A 20254-nucleotide genomic window follows, 5' to 3' on the forward strand; every position below is an offset into this window, starting at 1 on the left:
CACGATAAAATAGCACCGTTAATCCATTCTCAAAGTTGGGCTGGGAGCTGGGTCTATTCTACGCAAGCTATGATGACTTTCACCTTGATATTTTAGCGCAGATGTATACCTGACCGGTGAGCCGTCTGACAAACAAGTGCCTTTCTGAATTAAATCAGCAGGATGCTTGACTTTAACTGCAGTTCGTCAGTTTCACTTTAACTCCTAGAAAAGTCCTACATGACGGTAATAGTTTGATTGCAGTGTTTACTTCAGTAATGCCACTTATATATTCATACTCCACATATCTTAATTCCATTTCTGTTTGGTTCAGTTATGACTTAAGTCGCATTAAGGTAATCAAAAATCGCTGTTTACATGGTAGACTCTTAATCAGAGTATTGTTTTAATCATATTAAAATCGTATTAAAGTATTGTTGCCCATGTAAACAATGTTTGACACACATTCAGTGCTCTATGAATTTGCCTTTGCGAAGCAGCATTTTCTGTATGTACGGACATCAAAAGCAAGTATGAAATCACTGTTTGGAGCTTATGTAGGCCTACAGTTCAACATTCATGTTTAACTGAATAAACAGTTAGTTAACACAAGTACATCTTATTGATCATCATTTATTTTCATCACCAATTATCATAGTAGAGCAGTTTCGCAAGCAGTTTGTGATGCATTTTAGAAACAGGAGATGAGCCCCAGGTCTAATGCGTCACCTGGCTCGAGAAACCCATTCTCAAAGATTTATTATTTGGGTAGCACACATATTCTGAATGCCTTATCTAAACATAATAGTTTTAATAACTCATTTCAGCACACATATTCTGAATGCCTTCGGCAGAATTCAAATGAGCCGTTTTAATCTAGATTAATCTACATTTAAAAAAACTTAACTATGCCCACCTATGATAGATAGATAGATAGATAGATAGATAGATAGATAGATAGATAGATAGATAGATAGATAGATAGATAGATAGATAGATAGATAGATAGATAGATAGATAGATAGATAGATAGATAAATAGATAGATAGATAGATAGATAGATAGATAGATAGATAGATTGATTGATTGATTGATTGATTGATTGATTGAATCTGATTTCTACTATATATTAGCCCTCCTAGAATTATTAATATTTTTCCCCAATTTCTGTTTAACGGAGAGATTTTTTCAGCACATTTCTAAACATAATAGTTTTAATAACTCATTTCTAACTGATTTATTTTATCTTTGCCATGATGACAGTACATAATATTTTGCTAGATATTTTTCAAGATAATAGTATTCAGCTTCAAGTGACATTTAAAGCCTTAACTAGATTAACAAGGTTAATTAGGCAAGTCATTGTTTAAGGATGGTTTGTTCTGTAGACTATCGAGAAAAAAATACAGCTTAAGTAGCTTAACAATATTGACCTTAAAATGTTTTATTTTATTTTATTTTTTTATTAAAAACTGCTTTATTCTAACCGAATTAAAACAAATAAGACTTTCTCCACCAGAAAAAATATTATAGCAAATACTGTGAAAAATGCTTTGCTCTGTTAAATATAATTTGGGAAATATTTGGAAAATAATTCACAGAAGGGCTAATCATTTTGACTTCAAAAGTATATTTTAAACATATAATTAAATGAATGTGCCATAAAATTTAATGTGCCATTTAATCCTTAAATATTTGTTTCGTAGCTTCTCAAAACGTTCTCTGCGCACTCATTCGCCTTCCAGCTGACCTCTACCTGCAAATGATTACAATATCTTACACACTTTCTCCACATAAAATCCCCTCAGTTTAATGGTCCGTTGTGCAAGTTGGAGAATCTGAAGCTGGAGCACAGCAAATGCATACATACAGTACAGTAATGTGTGTTTCATGGGACAAATCAGGAAGTCTGATTCATTGTATCAAATCACCCGGAGACTGATTAATATAGTTCGTCACACAGAACTCTTTGTGCGATTAAGGAAAACTCATATAGAGGGCAACCAATCATGTGTGAAGGAGATGCATACTGTTTATCAGGTCTCAGTATTAAGAGCATGGAATAAAATAAGACAAAAGAAACACTGTGAAAAAGATGATTTAAAGTTTGCCAAGTGTAAAGTTTAACCCATGATAATAGACTAATTGCAGTTCTGTAAATGTTACGGGTCCCGGCAGCGGAACTCGTAGGCAGATTAAAAGTGCCTGAATTATCAGGAGAAACAAAATCACATTGAGCCTTTAGTGTCTTTCCCCAGGCGCAGCATAGTAGCATCTGTTTATTAACAGTCATAATATAGCAAACATGTCTTCACAAATCATGTACTGAAAATATATCCTGACAAATCATGTTTCAATTAATCCAACATTCAGTTTTGTTCTCTTTGTTATTCTCTTTTTTTTACCACAATGAATTCTTCAAATGTTTATACACTCTGTACTCTCTTATCATTAACACATATAAATATTATACCTTCTGTATATTTATCAGTATGATTATCTGTTTATAACCATTTACCATAAAACTACTAAGCTCACAGAAAAATCATGCGTCTGTTATTTGTATCATTTAAATGTAACAGTTACACTTGACACCAATTCCCAATGTTACTCTCTACTCTCATAAACTTTATACATTAGCAAATATACAACCATTAAATACAAATAAGTCATTTTCTGTTCAATGATCACATACTGAGTAAAATACATATTATTTACTGGGGAGTCAGTTATAACAAACATAACTCAAACCAACTGTCATTTTACAGGTACTTTCATCTGAATCGCGCTACTCAATAAACAACTGTAAATAAGCCATTCACTTTAAATAGGAAATGTGTACTCACATGTTTTTACATGAATTATAATAAACATATTGACTTTTAATGAAACATACCTGAATTATCAGGAGAAACAAAATCACATTGAGACTTCAGTGTCTTTCCCCAGGCGCAGCATAGTAGCATCTGAAGTAAACACAACGAGTATCGCCATGGTAACCCAAAGCGCAAGCTTTCGCAACCGCTGATGTTATTTTGTTTCAAACACAGTCATTAGTAGTGATGATAAATTACTTTTGACAGTATATAAATAAATAAATAAATAAATAAATAAATAAATAAATGAATAAATACATTAATAATGAAACAAACATTAATATTGTGAGTACACAATGGTGTATCACATAAACATTCAAACCACAAAAGTAAAGGTACGTTTAAGCTTATATTTTTAAATTGTGACTTTATTCTCGCAATTCCAACATTATATCTCTCAAAACAGATAAGAAAAAGGACTCATCACTCTATTTTTTCCTTTCGGCACAGAATAGCGTTATATGCACACTTCTTCTGTCCAGAATTATAAAACGCACTATTTTTTCAATTTAAAACAAAGTCCAAATTTGCATTTGTGAGGGAAAAGTTGTGAGATAAAATAACCATTTTATGTAAATAGTAATGGGTTTAAATAATATTTCGTGTTCTTAACTGTAAAGGTTGGTTAATGCAATACATCCCCTAGGACCTGCCTATGTAATCAAAATATGCATCCAAAATGGTAAAAAGCCTTGGAGTAACGATTGATGACCAACTAAACTTCTCTGACCACATTTCTAGAACTGCTCGATCTTGCAGATTCGCACTCTATAACATCAGAAAGGTCCGACCCTTCCTATCTGAACATGCAGCTCAACTTATTGTTCAAGCTCTTGTTCTCTCCAAACTGGATTATTGCAACTCTCTACTAGCCGGGCTTCCAGCTAATTCTATCAAACCTCTTCAGCTGCTTCAGAACGCAGCAGCATGAGTGGTCTTTGATGAACCCAAAAGAGCACATGTCACTCCGCTACTCACCCGTTTGCACTGGCTGCCAGTTGCTGCTCGCATCAAATTCAAAGCTCTGATGTTTGCTTACAAAGCGACCTCTGGCTTTGCTCCTTCTTATCTGCTCTCACTTCTGCAGATTTATGTGCCCTCCAGAAACTTGCGTTCTGTGAATGAACGTGGCCTCGTTGTTCCATCCCTAAGAGGGAAGAAATCACTTTCCCGAACTCTCACATTCAATCTGCCCAGTTGGTGGAATGAACTCCCTAACTACATCAGAACAGCAGAGTCACTTGCTGTCTTCAAGAAACGTCTAAAAACTCAACTGTTTAGTCTCCACTTTCCTTCCTAACCTGTAACTGCCTCTCTGGCTATACCACTAACTGTACTCTCTCTCTCTCTCTCTCTCTCTCTCTCTCTCTCTCTCTCTCTCTCTCTCTCTCTCTCTCTCTCTCTCTCTCAAAAAAACATTACTAATGCTTTGCTTCTTAGACTTTACACACCTGAAACTTGTCTATAGCACTTGTTCACTTCTGCTCTTATAGTTGTGTAAATTGCTTCCTTGTCCTCATTTGTAAGTCGCTTTGGATAAAAGCGTCTGCTAAATGACTAAAAGTAAATGTAAGTAATACAATACAATATAATACAATACAGTATTATTTTATAAAGCACATTTAAAAACAACAGATGTTGGCCAAAGTGATGTACATAGGAGTACTAAAAACAGAGAAAAAAATAAAATGTAAAAGGAAACAATTAATACATTTATTCATTTTCTTTTCAGCTTAGTCCCTTTATTAATCTGGGCTCGTCACAGCAGAATGAACCGCCAACTAATCCAGCACGTTTTACGCAGCGGTTGCCCTTCCAGCTGCAACCCATCACTGGGAAACATCCATACTCTCTCATTCACACACATACACTACGGCCAATTTAGCTTACCCAATTCACCTATACCACTTGGACTATAGGTGAATGGCTATAGGTCTTTGGACTGTGGGGGAAGCCGAAGCAACCAGAGGAAACCCACACGAACACAGGGAGAACATGCAAACTCCACACAGAATTGCCAACTGACCCAGCCGAGGCTCGAACCAGTGACTTTCTTGCTGTGAGGCGAACGCGATACCCTCTGCGCCGCCCACAACATGAGATAATTAAGCTAACTTATTAATTTTAAGAAATGTAAGTGGATTGAACTTAAAACAGTTAAGTTGTTACCAAAAGAACTCAAGAATTGTGTAGTTTCAGCTCAAGTAGCTTGAACAAACAGGAAATGTCATTTTTTAGAGTATGAATCAAGTGCTGTGGCACAAATCTTTCGAATAGATGCAGTTTCTTATTCTATAATAATAAACAAACACATATTTCGAATGAATCACATGTGATAAACAAGAAAGTGGAAAGCTTGGCCAATCTGATATGTTTTCTGCCTAAAGGTGTGGCCATTTTTAAATATTGTGAAACGAAAGTGTTCAAAACAGTCAAATATGGCTTTTAAAACTGCTAAAACTCAAGCAAGCCTCATTTTTTCAGGCTGGTGTTGTTTTAAAACATTACATAACACTCTAAAATTATTCAAATCAGTTGCAGCTCTTTGGAATAAAGCTGTCGCAGAGAAACAAACTTTCATTATGTCATTTCAAACAATGGTAATTGAGAGAAACCAATAGATTCAAAAACATTGAGGCGTAATAAAACAAATCCATATGAATCGTGTGTTGTGGCACGAATCTTGCGAATAGATACAGCTGCTTCAGGATCTCTAACCTCAGCCTTGAGGAAAGACGAGATCTACCCATCAGAAAACTGACGGAAGAAATAAAGCTGTTTTTTCAGTTGCGTTTCCAACTTGAGGCCTTTAATTTAACATTTTTGAAGTATGTAAAATGCACTAGTTTAACCTACAGTACATTCAAATATTTTTTTAATTGATGCAACCAAAAAAATGAGCGATAATGCATTTGGATGACATTTTCATTTTGTAAATGAGCTATGATAAAATGCGGCTTGTAATTAGACGCGTGAATAATTTGAGTTTACTCACATCATTTGCCCTTAAATTCACTTAATTTGCGCGTCAAATCCACTTTACATATTTAGATTTTAAGTAGGCTAAAAAACAGCGTTTGTTCGGTGCCATGTCTGGGTGCAATACATTTTTCAAAGGTGCACCCAGCTTGATGAAATCATCAACTTCTCCATAAGCTGTGCCTGGATGATGAACGCTTTCTGCAGTACTTCCGACTGAGTTTAATGAGCTGTTGTCCCATGTCAGCAGGAGGATTTCCCCTCAGGACACAAAATACAGGCACTACCTCATAATCACTACCCTACTAGAGCAAGCTCCTGATTGGTTAAAGCAGAATCACACATTAAGGTCATCAAACAGCCAAAATCCTCAATTCGCGCTGTCATTCGCATCATCTGTGCCGCCTCATTCACAGGAATAGCACGTCTGATCGTATCTTGGGATTGACTTAATATGTGAATCACTCGCGCTTCACTATTCTTCCGCATCTGGTGTAAACATAACATAAGAAGGCGGACTATTGCTTGCAGCTGGATATCATAGTTAGAGCTTAGGACCCAAACACAGATTGTATAGTTGTTTTTTATTAGCAGTGAGAGTTTTAGTCACTACTTATGTGTCATGACACCTCACGTTTTTGCATTTTAATTAATATGAAAATATGTTTTTAGGTCATTACGCAGTAGGTACACCTGGAAAATGCATTTACGTCACTTGCTATTTGCGCACACAAGCCATACATCTCCATATGAAATAATAAACTTTAGGTTCTTTGGGGGAAAAAAGACATACTTTGAATGAATCACATGTACAAGTAAGTTCTTCAAAGTTCAGTACTTCTGAATAAAACAGAGAAGTCAGAGAAAAGCAAACTTGTGTCCTTTCAAACCCATATGTTTTTTTTTTAAACATTGAAACATACTTTTTAGTGAAACTCAAAGCTGTCTTTCACTTTACTGAAGAAACATACATAAATGGTAAAAAGGCAACCAAGGAAGCTTAAATCAAGTAGAATCAGCAATGTTTTCTGCCTAAATGTGTTGCAATTTTAAAAAATGGTGGAAACATGGTTCAAATGTGGTTCTTAAAAATAGCAAAACACTTCTACAAAGCGCATATTACAGGCTTATGTTGTTTTATAGCATCAAATAACAATTTGAAAGTAATTCAAATCAGGTTCACTTCTTCAGCATTAAAACCGTCAGAAAGAAGCAAGCATTCAGTGTCATTTCAAACCCATATGATTTTTTAAATACATAGAGCCAATACATGTATTTTGTGAATATACAGTGCATCCGGAAAGTATTCATAGCGCTTCACTTTTTCCACATTATTTTATGTTACAGCCTAATTCCAAATGGATTAAATTCATTTATTTCCTCAAAATTCTACAATAAAAAACCTGAAATATCACGTGTACATAAGTATTCACAGCCTTTGCTCAATACTTTGTTGATGCACCTTTGGCAGCAATTTCAAGTCTTTTTGAATATGATGCCACAAGCTTGGCACACCTGTCTTTGGGAATTTTTGCCCATTCCTCTTTGCAGTACCTCTCAAGCTCTATCAGGTTGGATGGGAAGCGACGGTGTACAGCCATTTTCAGATCTCTCCAGAGATGTTCAATAGGATTTAGGTCTGGGCTCTGGCTGGGCCACTCAAGGACATTCACAGAGTTGTTGTGAAGCCACTCCATTGATATTTTGGTGGTGTGCTTTGGGTCATTGTCCTGCTGGAAGATGAACCGTCGCCCCAGTCTGAGGTCAAGAGCACCCTGAAGCAGGTTTTCATTCAGGATGTCTCTGTACATTTCTGTATTCATCTTTCCCTCTATCCTGACTAGTCTTCCTGTTCCTGCTGCTGAAAAACATCCCCACAGCATGATGCTTCCACCACCATGCTACACATGGTGTAGGGATTTGTAGGGATGGTATTAGCCTAGTGATGAGTGGGGCCTGGTTTTCTCCAAACGTAACGCCTGGCATTCACTCCAAAGAGTTCAATTTTAGTCTCATCAGACCAGAGAATTTATGTCTGGCCACTCTACTATACGGGTCTGATTGGGTCTGATCACTCAGCTTAGATGGCGGGCCAGCTCTAGGAAGAGTCCTGGTGGTTCCAAACATCTTCCACTTACGGATGATGGAGGCCACTGTGCTCATTGGTACTTTCAGAGCAGCAGAAATTTTTCTGTAACCTTCCCCAGCCTTGTGCCTCAAAACAATCCTGTCTCGGAGGTCTACAGACAATTCCTTTGTCTTCACGCTTGGTTTGTGCTTTGACATGCACTGTCAACCCTGGGACCTTATATAGACTGGTGTATGCCTTTTCAAATCATGTATAATCAACTGAATTTACCGCAGGTGAACTCCAATTAAGCTGCTGAAACATCTCAAGAATGATCAGTGGAAACAGAACGTACTTGAGCTCAATTTAGAACTTCACGGCAAAGGCTGTGAATACTTATGTACATGTGATTTTTCATAGTTTTTATTTTTAATAAATTTGCAACAATTTCAAAAATCTTTTTTCACATTGTCATTATATGGGGTATTGTGTGTAGAATTTTGAGGAAATAAATGAATTTAATCCATTTTGGAATAAGGCTGTAACAAAAAAATGTGGAAAAAGTGAAGCTCTATACTTTCCGGATGCACTGTATACAGCTGTATGAATCACATATGATACACAAGGAAGCTTAAATCAAATATAATCAGTGATATTTTCTGTGGTCAAATGTGGTTCTTAAAAATATCAAAACACTTCTACAAACCGCATATTTCAGGCTTACGTTGTTTTATAGCATTGCATAACAGTTTAAGTAATTCAAATCAGTCTCGGTTCCTCTGCATAAAACCGTCAGAGAGAAGCAAACTTTCAGTGTGTCATTTGTGATTGGTAGTGTGAGAGAACTGGCTACGGGTCTGAAGACTTTTGCAGGTCACTGGTGCTCAAGTACTTCTGGCGTAGATCACTTAAAAACGAAAAAGACAGGGCTGTAGGTTGTCCTTTCACTTGGGCTTCTCAATGGTTACGAAACGTCTATTCCAGTATAAATCAGCTCGATTGTTTCTTAGCGTCTTTAACAAAACAAAATTAACAGATTCAATCAGTGACCAAAAAAGTAGGTCCTCAAAGGTCCATTTTTACACCACATCCTCCTCAATCGCTCCAGTAGCCTGAAAGCTCCTCTGCTTCAGCTGAAGGATGAAATGAGTTGGCCGTTTGTGAAGGAAGCACTCGAGCATAACCAAAAAAAAAAAGGTTTGCTAGTAATAATAATAAAATGTGTGAGTTTTGGGAGGCTTCATAGCCGAATAGGTGGTGATGTTCAGCCAAATTCATATCTCCAGAGTTAATCTTTCCGTCCTCCTGTTCTCGTCTTTTCCTCTGAAGCTTTTTAAGGCCAATGACTATGGAGCTCAAAATATGCCAAAACGATCTGAATTTGTATTGTGCTCATTTGAATTATTGACAATTGTAATTGAATAAAACTGAACCAGAAATTCAGGTTGTGAAATTCAGATTCAACTGGGAAAGAGTACGTGATCACCGAAAAGTCAAACTATATTAAATAAATATGGAGCTCAAAATATGCCAAAACAATCTGAATTTGAACTGTGTTCATTTGAATTATTGACAATTGTAATTGAATAAAACTAAATCCAAAGTTTAGATTGGTAAATTCAGATTCAGAAGGGAAGTTTAGTTGATCACTGAAAAGTCAAACCATATTAAGTAAATATGGAGCTTAAAATATGCCAAAACGATCTGAATTGGAATTGTGTTCATTTGAATTATTGACATTTGTATTTGAATAAAACTGAATATTACATGCCATTAAAATTGTTTTGAATTTTAATTTCTTCATTTGATTTTGAATTTCTTAACTTGAATATCGAACATCTGAAATTTTAGATTACATTTAGACTACATTTTTTAAGGCAGATTTTTGTTGACGTGTTTTTAAACAGATTTTGTTGTTGTTATTGTTCTGAATTCCTAGACTGCAGATATCCAGTTTGTAAAAATACAGTTTCAATTCTTTAAGATGAAGTAATTCACTGCATCAAATTCAATATTCTAAAATTCAAAACCAGAAACTCAAATAGTGAAATTCAGATTCAACAGAGAAGAGTAGATGCTCACCGAAAAGTCAAACCATATTAAAGTGTGATTTTATTAGCTCACACTTTTTTGATAAACAATTCATCTGTTCATCTCATAAAAAAAAAAGTTTGCCTTTGAAATCTTTAATTGAAATCTGAAAATGCACTTCCTGTTTGTTTTCAGTTAAATTGTCAGATTACGTCTGTCTAAGGTATTGGGCGTGGCTAATATACTTAACTACGCCCATCCAGGTGTCAGTTTTGACAACAAGCAGAAGTAGTGAAGAGGAGGTGTCTGTTAGGTTGTATTAACTTTTCTAAAACCCTTTTCCAGAACTTTCCAAATTAAACCCCTACTTTACTACATCCAATCAGCTCGCAGTAGAAAAACAAGCCACGCCCACTGTTTTCTCATTTAATATTACGTTTCTCTAGGAACTGCGTCATAATACGGAAGAATAACAGTCGCAGCTTTCGGTTAAAGTGAACTTTAAATTACATATGTTAATAAATCAAATGAACACAATTCAAATTCAGATTGTTTTGGCATATTTTGAGCTCCATAAATAACTGCACACACTGAAAGTTTGAAGAGGATTTTTAATAAGCGGTGGTTGATAAGTTAAGTGATTTAGCATACATTTGCTTGCATGGGGGGTTAGGGAATTTCCCGGATAATTTGACAAATCGTGTCTTTGATCGAGAGGAGGTTTGGGATTACATTTGTAAGTAATCAAACAGATTGTTTATTTTTTTTCTGTCAGACTGTAAAATAGCCACATTAAAATAAAACTGTATAATGACACAATGTGAGTGTCATGTGTTCATCTGAGGTTTTATCTTCAAAATTTGAATCTGTCTTGTTGTGTTTATCTTCAAAAATGTATGTAATAATACAATAAAAAGCATGAAATGAAATAAGGAATAATAGATTTTTCAGCTGACTGTATTTAATTGAGCACATCATTGCAGACTGGCCAAAGTATGCAACAAAAAAAGTCTTAAATGAGTTGTAAAAAACTGCTTTGATTATTGATACCCAGTGTTGTCTGTTTTTTTTTTTTTTGTTGTTGTTGTTGTTTTTTTGCTGCCTGAAATATCAGGAACTAGTCTCGTTTGAAAACAGTGTTGAGGAATTACATCACTTTTTGAGCACAATGCATGCTGAATCCAGAATCTCTCTGCTTCCTAACCGTGGTATTTCAGACCAATTGTGTGCTGACAGACTAAACAGACATTGAATTGTGTTGATGGCGGAAAACTAAAGCAGCGAAATTACATCAAAGCCTCCATGAATAGCTGTGTGTTATTTTAAGAGTATTGAAAATGCTTTAGCTTTTATTGGTTGTGTTGAAGTCTACAATTGAATCTTTTTTCTTCTTGTGAAATAAACAGTATTGCAGGAAGTGTGGCTGAAAGTTTTGACACCGAGAGTGGATTTGAGGACTCTGAAACCAGTGACGTCGCTAACTCTGTGGGGAGATTCATCTCTCGCTTCATCGACAAGGTGTGCACAGAAAGCGGAGTGACTCAGGATCATATCAAGAGCCTGCATAGTATGATTCCAGGTAAAACAGTGTGTATGCATTCACACAGCAGCATATGTATACTTTTCTAAGGCCTTATCCACACAAACACAAGTATTTTTGGCAGTTTTTTCTACGCAGTTTGGCTGTTTGTTTACATGAAAATGTAGTGAACCCATATAAACCTACACAGCCTACACCTTTCTCAAGGTATTTTACTGTTTGTTCAGGTATTGTGGCAATGCAGATGGAGACTCTAGAGGTGGTTCACAGAGAAAGCAGAAGATTGCCGCCCATTCATAAGGTAAGACCTCATTCTCCACTGGTGAAAGCTATCCAAAGCATCTCATTGTTCACTTGGTCATGGTACGCCAGTAAAATTCCTTGATTATTACCCCAGAATTAGTGTATAGTTCCTAGATATATGGGCCTAGAAAACACTATTTATTTTATGTCAGCAGTAGTACACAATGTAACTACAGTAGAGGCAAGCTTTAAATAGGAAAACTATTGGAACTTGTGGAAAATTATTTTAGATTGAGATGCTAATGGTCTAATCTGATTCAATGATCTATGCTAAGCTAAGCTAAAAGTTCTTGCACCAGACCCAAAGACTGACAGAATATTTTGAACAATTGTAAAACTCTAGGGGAGTTGTAAAGTTACCCTATTTCCACCCCCCAAAACGTGGAATGTTCTTTTAATGGAGGGTTCAGTGTGACGCACAAATCCTTATGATGTTTACTTTGAGTATAACCCCAATAAAAAAATTTTAAAAAATGTGGATGTCTGCAAATTTGAACTAATTCAACTTTTTGTTGTTGTACATTTTTGTAATACCTTGTTTTGGTGTATTTTCTCATAGCATGGACTATAACAATCACATGTCAGTTCAATAAGCAGAGAACGGAAAACCATCCAACTGCTTGAATGTTTACACTTCATAAGCGTTCCAATCAGATGCACTTTTGACTACGTATAGAAGTGGCTAAAACAGATTAACAGTGGTTACATATGTATTTAGCTTTGTACAATTGTTATCGTATTACATATTTGAAGCCTTTTTTCACTAACTAATTTAAATAAGTTAGTGCTGGGCAAAAATGTAATTCAGGGGGGCTAATAATTCTGACTTCAACTGTATATATATATCAGATAAAATTATATGTACGGGTGGGTGAATGATTAGTATGAAGCTGCGAATTCGGGTTATTTGTTTTATTTCAGGTGACCGCGCATCCCATATATATATATATATATATATATAGTGTTGGACGCGCGGTCACCCGAACCCATCCTGAAAAAAATATATATTATCGAACATACTGTGTGTATGTGTGTGCGCGTGTGTGCATACATATATATGCACCCGTAGTGCAACTGATCGTCACTTTAATAGTTCTTATTCTTTGTTTTAAGCATGATGATAGGTCAGCATAGATCGTTTGTTATTAACAGCAGATTCAGTGAGGTAATATGCGCATCTCTAATCGTAAAATAATATGCTGTTTTAAATGAACATTTATTTATAAAACCAAAAGTTTGTTACTCAAAACAGATAACAAAAACAGTGCCACTTTAGCCTAAACGCTTAAACTTTATTCAACTTCCTTAACGACTTCGTTAAAACAGAATGATCTGTTTCGTGTCCATTTCTGCTTTAACAAATTTATAACCCGATCCACCCGACCCACGGATATAACCGTCATCCATGCATCACTAGTATATTCAAAAGTCAAGAGTTTGAGATACTGTTTTTTTTTTCTTTAAAGAAAATTAGCTCATTTATTAAATGTAAAAAAGTGTAAGAATTTATTACAATTTTAAAACTGCTTTCTTATTGTATGTTTGAATAATTGAAATTATTACTCCAGTCATTATTTCTTTTATTATTATTACATTGATGATAATAATAATAATAATAATTAATCAATTAATATTAGAAGGATTTCAGAAGGATCATGTGACTCATCTTTAACCACTGGAATAAATTATTGCATTTATTTATAAACTGCTTTTGAACAGTTATTTTATAGTCCAATAACATTTCACAATTTTACAATGTTTATTTATATTTCGATATAAGATATAGATGTATATGATGCAATTTAAGTATATATTTAAAATATGTAAAAGAAATTGTACAGTTTTATAATTGAAATTAAAATTGTACATGTAGTTTTGTTTTTGTATTTATGAGTGTGTACATATACATAGTACATATATATAATACACACACATATATTATTCATTCATTCTCTTTTCGGCTCAGTCCCTTCATCAATCCGGGGTCGCCACAGCGGAATGAACCGCCAACTTATCCAGCATATTTTTTTACGCAGCGGATGCCCTTCTAGCTGCAACCCATCACTGGGAAACACCCACACACTCGCATTCACACACATACACTACGGACAATTTAGCTCACCCAATTTACCTATGCCGCATGTCTTTGGACTATGGGGGAAACCGGAGCACCTGGAGGAAACCCACGTGAACACAGGGAGAACATGCAAACTCCACACAGAAATGCCAACTGACCCAGCTGAGGCTTGAACCAGCGACCTTCTTGCTGTGAGGCGATCGTGCTACCCACTGCACCACCGTGTCGCCACACATATATTATGTAATATAAAAAAACTTTTATTGTGGATCAGAATAATCACGATTTGTCTTTGCCCATCACTTAAATAAACACATTTCGATATTGAAGTTCAATATTTAAAAGTTAAACGCATCAAAATAGCACCAAAATCTTGTTTTATTTGTAATCTTTATATGTATGTGCTGTAATCAAAATATTCTCTCTGGAAAAAGAGTTGATATACATGATAATATCAGGTGTACGTGGCGATCTGTCTTGTGTGCAGGGCTTTTGCTTGAAGAAGGAACTCTGAGCTGGATAATATCCCACTGTCCAAACAGTGAAAACAAACCAAGAGAAGCCGTGGTAGATTTGTTTATTAGTGTGCAGTTCCAGCGAAGAAACTGATGGAGATCCCAACTGGCATCCCTAGTGTGAAGTGGTTCACAGATTTCCACATAGCAAATACTTGCTGTAGTTCCCACTTGTTTTATTTATTCATGTATTTTATTAAAAGTAGGGTCTGTTGCAGTTCTTGTCACGCTTCTGAATTGAACTAATGGCCTAGATAATGACACCAGCGCAGAGCCAAACCATGCCGTCTGGACAGTGTAAAACTTAATGGGTTGTGTCTCTGGTGATAAACACACGAGGCTTGATTATTGTGCCTGGAATTTAACTTAATTAATGCCTACGCAATCATCAGGGGGATCATTTGTTAGTGCAAACTAAATAACAGTGTAGTGATATGTAGTGAACATCCCCAGATGCATTTGCTCCTGGTCTTCAGCAGATTGAATTGCGGAAGAAAGTAGTTTCTCTTACAAAAGGATTTTTAGAATCTCTGTTTTGGATTTTCTGTTTTATACACACGATTATGCCGTCAAACTGTTGTATAATCGCAATATCACACTCTTAGCAGTGCAATACGGCTGGATATCAGCACTGCTGGGGCACTAAAGCACAAAGGAGTCTGAGGAGGTTTTGGGGGACTGGTGAAGTTGTGCCCTGACATTTGTGCTTTTTCAGATGCTTATAAACATTTAAGCGACTAAAGTCTAATAACACTGTAACAGCATAAACTGGGCTACAATAATATGTCAACAACATTTATATACAAGATTGTGTTTTTGAGAAAGATGGTTGTATGCTTGGTTAGTGAAAAAAATTTAAAGTCACTGAAATAACTAGTTGTTCACAAGAACTGGATTTTGTTTACTTGCTATACACATGTGTACACATCTTGTTTACTTGCTTACACATGTCAATATATTGATTTAAATTTTCTAAGACACTGAAACATCCCAGCAGGCACACAACTTCATAAGACATTAATATTTGGTTAGATTTAGGTCGTGATGTCGGGTAATTAAAATTCAATGTCTTGCCAGCGTCTAAGGACAATGTTATTTTGAAGTTCAATAACGACGTCAAATGATGTTGATATTTGGTTGATTTTAAGTTGATTTTAGGTTGATTTTAGGTTGTGTTGGAAAGTGAACAAAAGCCAACGTTGAGCAAACATTTTAAACCAACATCATATTGACCTCAAATACTGACATTTATTCGTCAGGTATGGCGAACCAACCAAAATCCAACGTCTGATGGACGTCAATGTGGTAATGTCCACACAACGTCAAGCTGCAACATCATTTGATGTTGATATTAGGTTGTTTTTAGGTTATGTTGGAAAATGACCAAATCCAACGTTTTTCCAACGTTGGACACTGACGTCGGGTTCTTATGTCAACACGCTTTTCATTTCCTCCCAAAATGCAATGTCCCCATGATGTTGGGGTACAACGTCAATCTGACGTCATGTTGACATCCTGTGCCTGCTGGGATGTCTATGGTTGTATGTCAATGTAGCTGCATGGGGCTTGAGACTGAGGGGGACAAAATAAGTTTAAAACCTTTTCTGTTTTTATTTATTGAGAATATATTTGACTATCACACAAAATAACTTAAGATTACCCTGCTAGTGTGGTTAAGGTGTTTATTGGTAAACATACAGTTGAAGTCAGAATTATTAGCCCCCCTGAATTATTTTTTCCCCAATTTCTGTTTAACGGAGAGCAGATTTTTTTCAACACATTTCTAAACATAATAGTTTTAATAACTCATTTCTAATAACTGATTTATTTTATCTTCACCATGATGACAGTACATAATATTTGACTAGATATTTTTCAAGACACTTCTATACAGCTTAAAGTGACATTTAAAGGCTTAACTAGGTTAATTAGGTTAACTAGGCAGGTTAGGGTAATTAGGCAAGTTATTGTATAACGATGGTTTGTTCTGTAGACTATCGAAAAAATATATAGCTTAAAGGGGCTAATAATTTTGACCTTAAAATGTTTTTAAAAAAAATCAAAACTGCTTTTCTTCTAGCCGAAATAAAACAAATAAGACTTTCTCCAGAAGATAAATTATTATCAGACATACTGTGAAAAATTCCTTGCTCTGTTAAACATAATTTGGGAAATATTTAAAAATGAAAAAAAAAAATCAAAGGGGGGCTAATAATTCGGACTTCAACTTTATATATCATATATGCCATACACATGATCATACATTTTTTTCCAGCCCAAGATCCTGCGTCCTGTTTTGCTGCCGGGGGAGGAGCTGGTGTCTGAGGGTCTGCGGGTGGTTTTGGATCCTGACGGTCGAGAGGAGGCCACTGGAGGACTTCTGGGAGGACCACACATTCTGCCAGCAGAGGGAGCTCTGTTCCTCACCACATACCGCATCGTTTTTAAAGGGACTCCTCATGACCCGCTAGGTAAAGACTTTTTACTTCGCTTCTCTTAAATGTAACATATTATCGTAGCGTGATATATTCCTTTTTTTCTTTTAATTTTTTGTTTGTTTTTCATTCTATTACTGTATGTAATTATGATTAAAATTGTTTAGAAAAGTTCCCTCAGAAAATGATTTATTACATTTTGTTGTAATTTTCTCTCCATGGTGGAGTTGCAAATCCAGCTGTTCAAAAATTAGGATATTTTTAGTTAAATCTGTTTTAAAAATTGAACACATTTAAATATGATACACTTTAATGTGGACTACAATATAGGTATTATTATTATTATTTTTATTATTATTATTTTTATTATTATTGTTATTATTATACTCTATATGTAAAAAAAAATGTGAAATGCAGTAACTTTAATTAAAATGAATACGGATAAATACAATACTTGCATTATATACAAAATATATAGTGCATGTGCACGTTTGTGTGCATATATATATAGTTGAAGTCAGAATTATTAGCCCCCCTGAATTATTAGCTGTTTATTTTTTCCCCAATTTCTGTTTAACGGAGAGAAGATTTTTTCAAGACATTTCTAAACATAATAGTTTTAATAACTCATTTCTAATAACTGATTTATTTTATCTTTGCCATGATGACAGTAAATAAAATTTGACTAGATATTTTTCAAGACACTTCCATACAGCTTAAAGTGACATTTAAAGGCTTAACTAGGTTAATTAGGTTAACTAGGCGGGATAGGGTAATTAGGCAACTTATTGTATAACGATGGTTTGTTCTGTAGACAGTTGAAAAAACATTTGCTTAAAGGGGCTAATAATTATGACCTTAAAATGGTTCATAAAATTTTTTTTATTCAAGCCAAAATAAAATTTCTTCTTTCTCCAGAAGAAAAAATATTATCAGACATACTGTGAAAATTTCATTGCTCTGTTAAACATAATTTGGGAAACGTTTAAAAAAGAAAGAAAAATTCAAAGAGGGGCTAATAATTCTGACTTCAACTGTATATATATCTAATAATATTTTTTTTCTTCTGGAGAAAACTTATTTGTTTTATTTTGGCTAGAATAAAAGCAGTTTTACATTTTTTAAACACCATTTTAAGGTCAATATTATTAGCCCATATAAGCTATTTGTTTTTTCGACTGTCTACAGAACAAACCATCATTGTACATTAACTTGCCTAATTACCCTAGCCTGCCTAGTTAACCTAATTAACCTAGTTAAGCCTTTAAATGTCACTTTAAGCTGTAGTGAAGTGTCTTGATAAATACCTAGTCAAATATTATTTACTGTCATCATGATAAAAACTGTCAAGATAAAAGAAATCAGTTATTAGAAATGAGTTATTAAAACTATTATGTTTAGAAATGTGTTGATAAAATCTTCTCTGTGTTAAACAGAAATTTGGGAAAAAAATAAACAGGGGGGCTAATAATTCTGACTTCAACTGTATATACACATAAATTATTCATACTCCTGGCAAATTATGACTTAATTTTTTGTTCGAACATAAATTAAAGCTGAAAAGTGTTTTTTTCCTACAATGATGCCTTTTTTTTGGCTTATTGTCTTTTGGGAGAAGCCCGTGTCATTTCTGGTCAAAAAAAAAAACTTGCTGGTTGAATAAAAATAATTTCAAAATAAAAGCAACTTCAGAACGTCAGAGTTTGCCAGTGGTATGAATAATTTCAGGCTTGACTGCCTATGTTATACCATTAATCTGTCAGGTAGAACAATACAATTTCATTATTTCTTCTGGTGAAATTTATCTGTAAATAATTAGTTTGTAAATGTTATAACTAATTTTAATGATACAATGCAAAAATATGTATTAGTGCATAAGTTGTAGCTTAGTGTACTTAACATTAAAATTAATATGTTGCAAATAATGCACAGTTGGTGCAATAGACCAATGTACAGTAGATTTCCTCCTTCCTATGTCTTTAACAGTATCTTAATTTGTCATTCACCGAATGCTTTTTGGTTTTGAATCTGCATTGGGATAAATAAATGATGATAGATGCTACGTTTTTGGGTGAACCAGTGCTTTCACAGAATCCACAGCTCAGGCTTCTATAATGTTTGACTTGTAGATTTGTAGATGTGAAATAGTTCCGTTTAGTTTTTTTGTTTGTTTGTTTGTTTAAAATATGAACATCCGCTGTAGCTCTTAAAGTGCATCTCAATGGACTTTCGAACTTGCCGCCACATGCTGCATCACACCAGGTTTGACGTCAAACCGAGTTGGTTCTAAATGCATTTGAATGGTTTTAATTGAACTCGTATGGGTTCGAATCAACAAAATGTGAGTGGGTGCTGAAAGAACTTTGAGGTTGGAGAGTTTACTGCTCTATATTTAGAGAGATTTACTCTGTTTGGAGTTCTTGCAGTGATCGTGAGTTTATGTTTGTGTCTGCGCAGTTGGCGAACAGGCCGTGATCAGAAGTTTTCCAGTGTCCACGCTAACCAAGGAGAAAAAGATCACCATTCAGAACCAGCTCCAGCAGAACATGCAGGAGGGGCTTCAGCTGAGATCTGCCTCCTTTCAGGTACTGACGCACTCAGTGGGCATCTAGTGAAGGGATTCAGGTGCAAACTTTGTCAATAACACATTATATTACGTAGTAGAGTTTGGTAAAATGTGTCAGTGGGTCATATTTGACGTCCCAATAAAAGAGTTAGTTGACCTAAAGCTGAAAATTTTGTTATTAATTACTCACCCTCATGTTGTTTGAATCCCCTGAGACCTTCGCTCGTCTTGAGAACACAAGTTAAGGTATTTTAGATGAAATCTAAGAGATCCCTCATCCTCCATATATTGCGATGCTCCCAAGACATTCACATTTTTCCCAAGACATTCACATTAAACATCTTTGTCCACCAAAAAATCTTTCGAGTCAGGACAGGGTGTGCATTTATTTACTACAGGTAATATGATGTTTGCATGTTATGTTGCTGATTCTAATGGCAGTACCTTACATTGGCCGTAGAAAACTTGTACATTTATGAAATGTGGTTCGCACAGGTGAGTGGGCTTGACAAACCACCTGTAGAAACTCTCTCTCTCTCTCTCTCTCTCTTTCGCACAAAAACTTCCCCCTCCTTACTCTAACACTAAATTCTCTGAGCACAAATAGTTCCTATGTATAATTAGCACTTCTTGTGTAGCCTCTGCTTGTTGAATCGCTGAATGCCTCCTCAATTGTAAGTCTCTTTGGACAAATTCGTCTGCTAAATAACTACAGCAAATGTAAAACTGAAACCCCGATTACCTGAAGAAAAGACTGGCAAACAAAGTGTTTTTTTAATAGTTTTTTGGCACACTGAAGTGTTCTTCAGATGTTTTGAGATAATTGCGTTTGAACTAGCATCATTCAGCTACAATGATCAGTCTGCTAACCATCATCAACAATGA

General features: G+C 35.2%; 1 protein-coding gene across 4 annotated transcripts in view; it reads left to right on the top strand.

Moving 5' to 3' along the window:
• Positions 1-20254, top strand: part of sbf2 (SET binding factor 2) — a 309070-nt gene that overhangs the window by 214482 nt on the left and 74334 nt on the right. For all 4 annotated transcript variants that reach the window (XM_056462363.1, XM_056462364.1, XM_056462365.1 and 1 more), the window contains exons 20-23: positions 11340-11512; positions 11701-11774; positions 16644-16839; positions 19261-19388. In XM_056462363.1, coding sequence (XP_056318338.1) covers positions 11340-11512; positions 11701-11774; positions 16644-16839; positions 19261-19388 — 571 coding nt within the window. The remainder of the gene's footprint in view (positions 1-11339; positions 11513-11700; positions 11775-16643; positions 16840-19260; positions 19389-20254) is intronic.

Source organism: Danio aesculapii, chromosome 7, assembly GCF_903798145.1.
Source record: "Danio aesculapii chromosome 7, fDanAes4.1, whole genome shotgun sequence".
Taxonomy (NCBI): Eukaryota; Metazoa; Chordata; class Actinopteri; order Cypriniformes; family Danionidae; genus Danio; species Danio aesculapii.